This window comes from Mangifera indica, chromosome 20 (genome assembly GCF_011075055.1).
Source record: "Mangifera indica cultivar Alphonso chromosome 20, CATAS_Mindica_2.1, whole genome shotgun sequence".
Lineage (NCBI taxonomy): Eukaryota > Viridiplantae > Streptophyta > Magnoliopsida > Sapindales > Anacardiaceae > Mangifera > Mangifera indica.
The window spans coordinates 7,807,709-7,820,952 of NC_058156.1; the positions used below are offsets into that span (position 1 = coordinate 7,807,709).

The following is a 13,244-nucleotide window of genomic DNA, read 5'->3' on the forward strand; positions in this document are numbered from 1 at the left end:
ACTTTTGTCGTATAAATGTGAGATCACACGTAGGCAAATGGATATCATTTTCATATCGAACATAATTACTCTGCAAAATTTCTCGACGACAGTCAATAACACTAGATATAGATTTTCAAATTATAAGTGGGGCCACTTTAAAATCTCTCTCTTTATGGGAAATTTTTAACAGCAACATCCACAAATATGTGTCTCATTAAACATTGATAAAGAATATTTAGGTGAAATAATAATATTATATATATTAATTTTAAATACATAATTATATATATATTTATATGTGTTATTATATAATTACGTATTATTTTATTTTTAATTTAAAATTATTTAATCATATAATAATACACATAATTTATTGTTAGGTGAAAATATTATTTTTCACTTCAAATGATAACTTAACTGACAAAAAAATAGGTTTCATATATAAGAAACTATAGATTGAAGTCTCTTATGATGATATATCAAGATCAAACTTTTAATTTATCTAATTTAGTGTAATATGATGCTCCGACTCAGGTGGGGGTTTTTTGTTATAAAAAAAATATTATTTTTGAGTGAATTTAAATTAGAAATTAAATAACATCCAATTAAATAGTAAAATATCACTATTTATATATAAATTTGCAGTATTTTTTATATAATTTTATTAATTAAAGTTATTAAAAAATATTATAATATTTTTCACAAAAAATCCGTATATAAATGTATACAACTTTTCTAAAAATTTACTATGTATAAAAAATTGGTAAGAAGTCTGAAACTGATGAAACTTAAAATTAACCTTTATTTGAAAAAAAAAAGCCATATAAAAACCAGAGCAAGCACTAAAATATGGTATAAGAAGATGACGACGTAGGCATCACTAAACGAGCATTCAATTTGTCTGGTTTCTTATGGTTTCGAAGTTCCCTTCCCGCATATTTTAACGCACAAATATCTCTTGCCAGCGCACCACTTAACCAAGTTGAACGGCTTGTTTTGGTCCCCTGCCGTCACTCTATCTTTTCACCACGCGCCACCATTACTGTCCGATCTTCGGCACAACTGAAATGCTGCCCTACTCAACTCTCGAAGAAGCCACCACGGCTCTGGGTCGGAACCTGACGTTTGCGGAGACTTTATGGTTCAATTACTCGGCTCAAAAATCGGATTACTATCTCTACTGCCACAACATTCTGTTTCTATTTGTGATCTTTTCTGTTGTGCCTCTTCCCACGGTGCTGATTGAACTACTGGGATCTAGTAATTTTGATAAGTACAAGATTCAGCCTAAAGTTAGGCTCTCTTTTTCTGAGATGTTTCGGTGTTACAAGGATGTTATGCGCATGTTTTTTCTTGTTGTTGGCCCGCTTCAGCTCGTGTCTTATCCCGCCATCAAGGTGATTTTCCTTCTGGGTTCTGTTTTTTTTTTTTTCTTTCATTTTCACTGAAATTTTGGATAAATCATGTGAGACTTAGTGTGCAGTTATTGTGAATTTATGAATTGTATTATAAGATTTTGTTGTGTTGATAAGGTTTGTGTGTTTATGCAGATGGTTGGGATTAGAATTGGGTTGCCATTGCCATCGGGGTGGGAGATTTTCGTGCAATTGGCAGTGTACTTTGTGGTGGAGGATTATACAAATTATTGGATCCATAGATTTCTCCATGCGAAATGGGGTTATGAGAAAATCCACCGTGTTCACCATGAATACTCTGCTCCAATTTCATATGCTGCGCCATATGCGCATTGGGCTGAGGTTTTGATACTTGGGATTCCATCTTTTCTGGGTCCGGCAATTGTTCCTGGCCACATGATTACTTTCTGGTTGTGGATTGCTTTGCGGCAGATTGAGGCCATTGAGACTCATAGTGGGTATGTGTGCATGTTCTTTTTCTTTTCTTTTTTTTCTTTAGTTAAATGTGACTAAATGATGTCAACTTTAGAATTTACTTACGGCCTTGTCTTTTTAGTGGAATTCTTCGGAAAGTGACTTAAAGATGTCACTAATGTCTTTTCTTTTGTTAATGAGGGCGAGGATTAGTATGGTGCCTTCTCCTTTTCAATATTACAGTTCCTTTTTTTTTTTTTAAATTGTTTCTCTTTGTTTATAATTGCACAATTTGATTAATCTCTGAAATTTGGGCAAAAGGGACGATTCATATAAAGCCACAGTTTGTATCAATTGCTGGCTCATGTTTATAAGTTATTTTAGCATGAACTGCTTGCTTTGCTGTTTGGGTGATTATTATTATCCCGACTTTGTTGGCAAGTCCTTAAATTGGCAAAAGGTGGTTTCTTTTTTCTTTCTTTCTGTTTTTTTTTTTTTTTTTTTTTGGTTCTTTCTTGCTCATGTTTGCATGCCATTTAATGATTTTTTTAATCCACGAATGACATTTTTAAAGATTTCATTATTGGTTAGATTATATGAACTATAACATTTCAGTTGATGGATATCAAAGAACTTGAAGTTTGGCTACTTAGTGAGCTGAAGTATGCTGCTAATTTATTTCTTTTGGTCGTTATGTTCAACATTATGCACTCCAATTTTTGTTCTTCTTTAGAGCATTGTCCGCACTTCCGTTGTCATGCTGCTGCATATGCTTTCTGATCATCATTGGACTATAAAAGTAGGCTTGTTAATATTATGAAAAGATAACTAATTTCTACAAACTAATTAAAGTGGCTACTTGACGCATCTTTGAAATGGAAAAGAAACTCAAGTTTTCCTTGTATACGGAATTTCAACTAAAAGGCCTAAAGAGCTTCTTTGACCTTTTGCAGAAATCATGCTGCTAAATAAATTCCTACACATAATTATTTGATATTAATGACCTACTTATATTTAGCTGTTCATTGTTATGATGGTTTTGTACCATTCTCCAAAGATGCTTATCTGCAGAACTTTTTTTTGTATCATTTATGGGCTGAAGCTTCTGGTTTCACTTGTTGCTTTGTTCTATCATTGTTGTCTTATGCAATTGCCGGACAGGTTGTCATAATTTGTTTGTTCTTATGCAGGTATGACTTCCCCTGGACTCCTACAAAGTACATTCCATTTTATGGTGGTGCAGAGTACCATGACTATCATCATTTCGTGGGAGGACAAAGCCAGAGCAACTTTGCTTCTGTTTTCACCTATTGCGATTTCATTTATGGAACTGATAAGGTAATTACCGATTGTCTGTAATATGCTTTCGGCAAATAATTTCAACTGATAGAATGGTTCTGAAATTTATTGGTTTTTTTTTTTTTTGAAGGGCTATCGCTATCAAAAGAAGGTCCTTAGCAAGGTAACTGTTTCTTTTCATTTAATAATTTATTATCCTCCTATGGTATCTTGGTCGTGTATACTTTTGTCTTCAACATATGAATAACTGTTACTATTTGTTAATATAGGTAAATGAAAATGTGATAAAAGGTAGTAAAAGCAATTGATTTTAACATTAAGTTAAAAGAGGATAGATATGTTTAGAGAGATTGGACACTTGTTTGCACCTCTTATGAATTGGATAGATCCTAGAATCAGACATTTTTTATACATCTAGAACTTCTTGTCCATTTTGATTCATGGCCACTAATCTCCCTATTGACCACAAATGCTCCATATTGGGTTCCATTTTATCTTTAGTTATAACACACTGTTGTGTATCAGGTATATCCTTCATGTCCTGGTTCTTTTCTTGCTAATTTTTCTTCTTGATCCGATTCAGATGAAAGAGGAGTTAAGAGGAATTGGTGAACAGAATGGAGGGTATTATCAAGATCTTAAATTGGAGTAATCTTCTGATTGCTAAATCCTTGTTGGGATTCATATTTCTTGCCGGTGACTGCTCCTGGAAATCTCTGATTTCAAGTAGACATTTCTTTGCCATTCTGGTAAAATAGAAGTGTTTAACTTGGGATTGTGATTTTGTGAAGATTGAGGCGAGCTTTATTCTTGATTGTCAAGGTCTAGAATTTTGGACATTATGGTCAAGTAAGGATATATAAACTGAAACTATAGCTCGTTTTTTTAATCTTGATATAAGTATTAGCTTAGCATTGAAACATATGCCAATGTTAGTGGACAATTTGAATTTGATGTTTCCAATCAAGACTTTCGTGTTAATTGGTTGAAATATAAAAGAAAATCAAATTGACAAATAAGGACTAGCGAGTTATGTACACAAAGATAAACAAACAAAAATGGAGATAAAATTCCGTTGTATTGCATTCAACTGAATACAAATGTTTGGAATAAATAAAATAACATAAGACAAGTCTTTATCATATTTTTGAAATTTTGATTTATTTGATACAATGATTGTGGATTTAGTTATTGTGTTTCGGGTTTATTTATGTAGCAAACACAGATGGATATCTAGTTACAAAAATAAAATAACATACGTATGAGATCCAAATACATACGTATCCACTAAGATAATAAACTATAGAATTTGTCTTACTCTATTGTCTTGTAACTGGAGGAATATCCAGGAGATTTTGTAAAGATTTTTTAGGCATCAACTTTCATGTTTCTTGGTAGTTAGGATCAAGCCTCTAGGTGAAGAATTAGTCCTATATGAATTTGGATTTAGGCTGAATGCGACATTTTTGGCAACGGGTGTGAAAAAAATAGCGTAATGCATATACTAAAATATTTTATTCAAAATTCTGTGTGGGTAACAAAATAGTTTATTTTGGATTGAAATTTTTTTTTTTTTTAAATTGGTTTACGAGTTCGGTTGCAATTTGGGTTATTTTAAAATTTGACCAAACTGTAAACTTTTTTAAAATTTGTTAATAGTATCTTTCACAGGGCCCTTTCTCATATCAAAATTTGGAGTATGTTAAAGATAAAGCAAACCCAGAGAGTCACGTCCCCATCTTTCATCTTTCTTTTTTTGTCTTTTAAATTCTACAAATTTCAACTTTACCCTAAGCTCACCCTGTTTAGTTAAATAGGATAGCAAAAGCAAAGCTAAGGAAAGGATCACCTCCTCTTGATAGCCTATAAAAAGAGTTGATCAATTGCAAAATAGTATTTCAGTTCTCTGTTTGTCCTACTTTTACCGAGCTTATAGTTAGAAAATGATATTTGCGGGCTATTATTTTAGAAATTTTTTGAACAAGTAAATATTTATTTTTTTCTATATAAAAATGATTATAGTTTTATCTTATTCTAAACAAAATCAAGCATCCACACTTCTTGAGTCTTCAAGAGCTGAAATAGTGAAATCTAATACACTCATTGACATTTTTGTCCTAATTCTTGCTAGCGACTCCTCCCTCCGATGATAAAAAAACCTCCATCTTAAGTGTAAAAGATGGTGCAAATGTGTCAATTGAACAAATAAATGCAACAAAATTTTTTAAAAAAAAATTCAAATATGCAATCCCTAACCATAATTCAGTTGTATGAATTGACTTATAATATGAAATCAGAGAAGGATAAATCATATATCAGTGTTTGTGGCTTCTCCTCTTCGAGATCTCCCCACGAATGAGACTTCCGCAATCCTTCCAAAGTAGAAAGACTACCGCGTGTCCACATGGGGTGGCAAGATCATCACTATTCAAGAAATAAAGAGGGGCCAAAGGACTTACTCTCAGCGAAAGTATCATGCATTCTCAAGTTTTCACCCTTTAATTTTAAAAATCTCAAACACCTACTCATAAACAATTAAAGTTAACAGAATTTTAACCCCTTAAAATTTAATTTTTTTTTCTCTTCATACCCTAAAAACTAATAGTTTGCCCTATAGATTAAGTTTTAAAAAATAATATTTTCTCCCAGGTTTATTTTCAATCTTCGACGCCATCACCAGCAACAAAGAGTCCCCAATGCATCATTATGCTCTGACAATCTCTCTCCCCTCCTCTAGAACGTTGACCAACAAAGATCTTGTCTGAGAAGACCAAAAGCTTTGTTCTCTTCATCTTCTCAGACAATATCTTCGTCGATCGACATTCCAAATGAAGGGAGAGAGACCGTCAGAGCATGATGATACGTCGGAGACTCTTCGTCACTTGTGATGGCCTAGATTTGACTCCGGAGATTGAAAACTAAACCCTGGAAGGGAAATGTCATTTTTTAAAACTTGATCTAGAAGGCAAACTTTTAGTTTTTTGGGTTTAAGGGGAAAAGGAGATTAAATTTTATTTTATTTTTAATATTACAGATGAAATGATGATTTTACCTTTGAAACTAACAGACTTAACCTCTCATGAATGGGTGTTTGAGATTTTCATAATTAAGGGGGGATATTTGGGAAAACAGGATACTTTGGGTGGGAATAAGTCCTTTGGCCAATAAAGAAGTGATAAAGAACTCAAGGTAGTTTTAGCAACCCTATGATTAGATTGTTTGAAATTATAGAGAATTTCCAAAGAGAAAAATTATGAAACTGTAGAGTAAAATGAACAATTATGGCTAGGTGAAATATTGTTTTAATTTACATTTCTGGTAAAGTAAGCGTTCCAAATTATGGAACAACCATTTGCCAATGTAGCCCTAGTCAACCTTTTGCCCATTGCTTAGAACGGACATTCCATAATATTAGAATAGGACAACACAAACTATGGATAATCATTCTCTTATGTGAAAATAGTAGTCTCTCTCGTACATCAACTCCAATCTCATTACGCAACTTCTAAATCATGACAGTCAATCCCTATTATGTGTGACTTATAGGTCCTTCATCGTGTTGATGATAAATAAAATCATGACCAATCTACAATTTGTTAGTTTTTTAATCACAAGCCAAGAGTGGTCTCTAGTAATAGTAAGACATTATCACCATTTAAAGATGAAGAGTTTGTGGAAGATGTTAACTTGTCATAAGTATAATTATTATGCAATCAAATTCTCTTATCATCCCAACATATCATCAGAAGATTTGTCATTATCTATTGATGGAGTTATTCAATATTACGATATCCTTATTGTATTATGTATACCCTTTGTTACAATAATACTTTAGCTATAGAGATTTCTATAATAACCACCCATATGTCCATATGGGGGTCTCATTATCAAGATATACATTAATTCCTTCATTATGGTAAAGGCATTCGATTTATGCATAAGTACATATGTAAAACAAAATGAAAAAAATGTCATTTTATTAATACATAAATATGATACATCTATTACAAAAGTGTACAATATGAATACAATATCCTCAAAATGATTGACTTTAAAGCATTAACTCCGGCGATAAACTCTTTTGGAATACCGACGATGAAGCATGACGCATGCACACTCCATCAACTCTTCAATCTGTTAAAGGTATGCACTAGAATCCTTTCTAATTTTGATGGATTTCCCGTATTGAATTTCACTTATTATTCAAGGTCTTGCTTGGAGTCTTGAGAAGGTTGTTTGAAAATTTTGTTCATTTGTTTCTCTTTGGCTTCTAGGATTGCATATTCTTGATTGAAAAGGTTGCTTTTTTTAATTTGAGGTGGTGCTTTTAGATATGAGGGTTTATTGATTAATGTTTTGTTTTTCCATAGCCTTTTTTGTGACATTTTAGTTAGAATTGTGATAATAATTGAGCAGGAATTTTGTATTTTGAATAACACATTACTTTATTCACATATGTCTCCCTTTAATATGATACAATTCAGCCTCCCTTGGAAAAATTAATTTGGAGGATTAATTTATCTATGATTGATATTCACGTTGTTTGTGAAAAATGTTGTTGTGATAGAATACTTTGGAAGAAAGCTTAATAGGTTTCATTAATTGAGAAATGAGTGTGTTTGTTTGTTTTTTATTTAAATTTGTTATTAGAAAATGTTAGTAGTATATGAATTCCATTTAAGATCATGCTCCGTGGCCGTTAAAATTTTGTTATAGAATACTTGGGATGAAAGATTGGTACTTGTGGTTTCATCAAGTGGAAACTGAATTCACTTTAGTGTTTCCTTATCACTTACCTGATGGTGCTTCAATTTCAGTGGGGAAAGCTGCTTCAAAGGACATATTTAGTTGAAGTTTTAATAAAAATTATCTTATTTGATGGTGGCACAAGATATATTTCTCCCGTATCCGGAGCAATGAATCTTTTGTTAATTCATCATAGATTCACTATACTTTTTGACATAGCTAACTACTGTATTGATAACCTTCAAAAAAGACTACATTAAACTAAATCAGTTGGTATATGAAACGTTATGGTGATCTCAAATTTAAAGATCACATGTATTATTGTCCATTAAAGGATTGACATACAATCATATGGAATCCTTTTAGCAGGTTAGTCTGATGGACATGCAATCAACATACACATATATATTATACCAAGTTAACACCAATACCCTTGACACATGAGATCTGTTGCTATCTTTCAATATGACATTCAATATTATGATAGTATTTTCATGTTATATGTGTTATTGGTCAAAATAATACTAAGGTTACGAACATTTTTAGATTTGCCACCATACATGCTCAGAGGGTTCTTGCGATCAAATTATCATGAAATTACACAAATAACCTTAAATGATTGGTTCTAGAATGCATACTCCAACACAACCTACCAAGATATATAAGAAATCATCATGAAGACTACTCCCTACATCTTCTTGTTCTACATAAGCTTTAAACTTCGAACTTCCATATTCCATCAAATTCAAATAAAAATGGCTAAAGCCACCTCTTGAAGCAAAAAACTCTATGGAAAATTTGCAGTCCAAGCTTCTCATTTTATAAGAAAAAAAGCATCTATCATGAACATTTGATTTGCTCATGAACATATGCTAACTAACCTGTGATGCAACCAATGCACATCCAATCGTATTCAACAAGGAAGGTGGAGCTATAAGATGGATACACCACACAAAATGTACGAGATCATGATAGTGCCAACTTGCATAATCTAGAAAGATACGATGAGATCTCCATGTAAAGAAGATTCTTGAAGTTTTTAAAGTCTGCCTCGCATTCCAAGAACTAAAGGGAAAATTTTGTGTAATCAAACTAATCACTTTGAATCATCCCTTGAAGTATAACTAGATGTAACGCCTAACAAATGGTGACCAAGTAATCTCTAGCCCAAGCTTATAATGGGTTGAACTCTCAAACATCATGACAAGTGACAAGATGATAACAAATCTACAACATATCAAAAAGAAAGTTCTCTAGCAATTGTCAAAGGAGGGACTCAACCAGATTCTATAATACAACTTCTTCACAATGGTCTTCCAATAAGATATTAACTTCCTTTAAGCAAAGATGTTGTCAATATAGGCATAACTCTCTCCCATTTAAATTCAAATCATAGGTTAAGGCCCTAAATTAGAGGAGTTTCAAATGTACTTTTTTCTTAAAAAAGTCTTGTATATATGGAGGAAAGAAAGGGAAGAAAACTAATAGAATACTATACACAACACATATCATTTTGTTTTATTATTGTATTATACTCAATCTAATGAGAACAACATGGACATATGTTTTCTAATCCTTAGGCCAAAACCACATAAAAACTCCTTTGTCCAATCTATTTATTTTACCTATCTCAATTCATCTCCTCACACACCTATAGCAAATTTATCTTAGTCTTTTTTAAAATCTAACCTTTGCTATCATAGTATATCTTATGCAAAACTCTAAATTATATACATCAGTTTGTGTCGAGAAGTCGCATCAACACATGAAATTATCATTTGATTTAACATTAACATGCACACAAACTCATTAATTTACCAAACTTTGTAACCTTTTGTGCCCACAAGATAGCCTAAAAAGATTGCTTTTAAAACCTTAGGATTAAGTTTGCCTGAATTTACATGCACATATATCAAACAACCAAAATGTCTCAAATCATTTAGTTTAAGTGGCCTTTTAGACCACATTTCCATAGGTTTTTTAAAATTCAAAGCAGACAAGGGGGATTTATTAATCAAATGACAAGTTGTGAAGACAACTTTTGTCTAAAATCTTTAAGTCTAGCATAAGCTAACATACATCTTACCTTATTTAAAACTGTTTTATTCATTCTTTCAAGCCATTTTGTTGTAGAGTGTCAATACATATTCCATGCCTTAGAATTCCAACTTATTTACAAACAATTTATTATAAAACTCAAGTGCATTACCAGTTTTCAAAACTTTAATCCTTTTATTTATTTGATTTTCAGCCAAAGTTTTCCATTCTTTAAAAGATTCAAAAGCTTGATTTTTTTTTTAGAATATAAACTCATACTCTTTTAGAAAAATCATCAACAAAAGTTAAAAAATGATGAGCATTAGAAAGAGAATTAAATGCCTTAGAGGACCCTTATAAGTCCAAATGTATGTAGTCCAAAATTTGTTTCGATCTATGTGTGGCAGTAACAGATTTTAATCTTTGTAATTTGCTTAACACACAATTCTCACAAAAATCTAATGTACCAATTCTTTTAGAATTTATTAGATTTTGTTTACATAGGTGTTGTAATCCTATTAGACTTATATGACCTAGTCTTTTATACCATATAGGTGTTGTAATCCTATTAGACTTATATAACCTAGTCTTTTATACCATAAAAGTGTTTCATCAATTTTATCAAAATTTGTGGTCATATTATCCCCTACAACAAACCCTTCTAAAATGTACAATCCAATAACCAGTCTAGCTTTCATTACAATTAATGCACCTGTCGTTATTTTTAAAGTTCCATTTTCATACTTGTATATATACCCACTAGAGTCTCATAAACCTAGTGAAATAAGATTTCTCTTAAGTTTTAACACTAACCCAACATCTCCTAAAATCTTAACAAAATTATTAGACATTCTTAATTTTATTGAACCAATACTAGTTACATCACATGACTCATCATTATGCATTAGGACCTTTCCCCCTTTTTACCTGTTTCAAGTCTAGAAACCAATCTCTTCTAGGTGTCATGTGAAGACTACAGCCTAAGTCCATTACCTACTCATTTATAGATATTCCCTTAGTCAACACTAACACTTTTGTATCATCATAACCATTAAATAAATTCATAGTATTAGTGTTAGAATTTAATTTCCTTCTTTCAAGATAGTGTTTTTTCATATGCCCATTTTTATGACAGTGCCAACAAACCCTTTTGGTTTTAGATTTTGACCTAAATTTTCTTTTATCTTTTGGATTTGACTTCTTTGTAGTTTTGCCTCTAGCTTGTAATCCTTCACCTATGGTTTTCTTTTCAATCTTAATTTCTAAATCCTTTGATCTTAGGGCTCCTAGAACATCATCTAAAGATAATGAATCCCTACCGTACTTGATTGTAGCTCTAACATCTCTAAAGGTTTTAAGAAGTGAGTTTTATATAATTATAACCTAATTTTCATCTAAAATCTTTTTTTCGATATTAGCTAGATTAATAGCTATTTTATTAAACTCATCCAAGTTTTCTTTAAGACTCTTACTAGGATCCATTTTAAAACAAAGAACCTGTTTCTTCAAGTAAATTTTACAAGTTAAGGATTTATTCATGTAAAGAGACTCAAGTTTTAACCACAATTTAGCATTAGTATTTTTCTCATCAACTTGTCTAAGGACATTATCAGAAAAATGAAGTATTAAAAGGCTATATGCAATTTATAATACCTCAACGTTATCAACATCAAACATTTCAAAAGGCAAAGCTTTTGCACCATCGAGTGCTTTATCACATTTCTGATGAACTAACACTGCTTTCATCTTTTTCCTCTACATATTGAAATCAATCTTGCCATTAAACGGTTCTATGTCAATTCTTGTATGTCATATAGTGGTTGAATTGTTCTTTCTACAAAATAAGCAAAGAAGAACTAGCAATACCAAGAAATAGTACAAACCAATACAAAGAAGAACCAAAATAACATATTCGTGTGTCTTTAACATTCTTTATACAAATCGGTAAACCAATAGAACAAAATTGACACAAACCGAACAAGAACAATTAAGAATATTACATACTGGTACAGGTAAGTGGCTTTGATACCACTTATTGAAATTTTAGCCCAAGATTTATCAAGATAAATGCAAGAAACAAAAAATATAGTATTTATTTTGTTCGGATTTCTCAAATGAAATCTTACATCCAAGGTAGAGATATTCGTCTAGTCAATCCACTAAATCAAAGTCCAAGTACAAACAGCATACAAACATTCATCCGAGATTACAAAATTAATATGTAATTAACCTACTTGGTAAACAACTTATCAAAAGAAGTATCAAATTCTCACCAAATGAATGAGACTCAATAGACCAACAGTAACTAAAGGAGAAAAGTGAGATTTTATATACTAGGTCAAAAAAATCCTAGTCACGCAATGACTTGAATGCCCTTGACTAATTCACAGAATTACAACACTGTCACATATGCGAAAAAAGACCCATATACCACTTGACTGTTTGAGACACACTTAGCACATGTAAGCAATGGTCCCATCAATTAGTGTAGCACTAACCAAAGTTTGAACATTACCCATATGGGATAGTGAGTGACCTTGCAAGAAAACCCAGAACTTAATATTTGGTAATGGCCAAAGGACTATTTTCCACCCAAACTATGTTGAATTCTCAAAGTTCCCCCCATTAACTATGGAAATACCGTTTACCTACCCATGAACAGTTAAAATTAACGGTAGTAAGGGCAAAATCGTTATTTTATATTTAATATTAAAAATAAATTTAAATATGATTTCATTCCCCACCTAAATTTAAAAAACTAACTTTTCTCCCCTAAGCCAAGTTTGAAAAGATCACATTTTCCCCTCAAGGTTTAGTTTCCAAATCCTTTCACTTTTTCCGACACTATCGCCTGTTGTCTCTCCCTCCCAATGGTTTCTCTTCCACCGATGGCCCGCCTCAACTCCACCCCAACCCATCCGGTGCCGAGAGACGTTGTCTGGAAAGATGATCGTCTTCGTCATCTGGGAAGACGATTTCTCTTCCTAGATGATATTTCTCGACACCAGATGGGTTGGGATAGAGTTGAGGAGGGTCGTCGGTGGAAGAGAAACCGTCAGGAGAAAGAGACAGCCGGCAATAGCACCGGAGAAAGTGAACGGGTTTTGAAACTAAACCCTAGGGGGGAAATGCGATCTTTTCAAACTTAGTTTAGGGAAAAAATGTTAGTTTTTAAACTTTTAGGGGGGAAAATGAGATTAAATTTTTAGAGATTAGGGTTCCGTTAAATTTAACCGGTCATGGGTGGATAAACTGTATTTTCATAGTTAATAGGGGGAACTTTGAAAATTCAGCATAGTTTGGGTGGGAAATAGTCCTTTGGCCTTTGGTAATGGCAAATTCTGCCATTTC

The 13,244-nt window shown here is 32.2% G+C and overlaps 1 protein-coding gene across 1 annotated transcript; it reads left to right on the forward strand.

Moving 5' to 3' along the window:
• The first annotated feature begins 828 nt into the window (after positions 1-828).
• On the forward strand, positions 829-4,129 carry LOC123204022 (methylsterol monooxygenase 1-1-like). The gene is made up of 5 exons (XM_044620548.1): positions 829-1,379; positions 1,533-1,855; positions 3,002-3,149; positions 3,241-3,273; positions 3,694-4,129. The coding sequence occupies exons 1-5, from the start codon at positions 1,050-1,052 to the stop codon at positions 3,760-3,762; spliced, it is 903 nt and encodes a 300-aa protein (XP_044476483.1). The 5' UTR covers positions 829-1,049; the 3' UTR covers positions 3,763-4,129.
• The last annotated feature ends 9,115 nt before the right edge of the window (positions 4,130-13,244 follow it).

What these genes read in the sequence shown, in the direction of transcription:
- LOC123204022 (XM_044620548.1), top strand. Translation starts at nt 1,050, where the DNA reads ATGCTGCCCTACTCAACTCTCGAAGAAGCCACCACGGCTCTGGGTCGG. An exon ending in TGTCTTATCCCGCCATCAAG is followed by an intron (nt 1,380 to 1,532) that starts GTGATTTTCCTT and finishes GTGTTTATGCAG; the next exon opens with ATGGTTGGGATTAGAATTGG. An exon ending in AAAAGAAGGTCCTTAGCAAG is followed by an intron (nt 3,274 to 3,693) that starts GTAACTGTTTCT and finishes GATCCGATTCAG; the next exon opens with ATGAAAGAGGAGTTAAGAGG.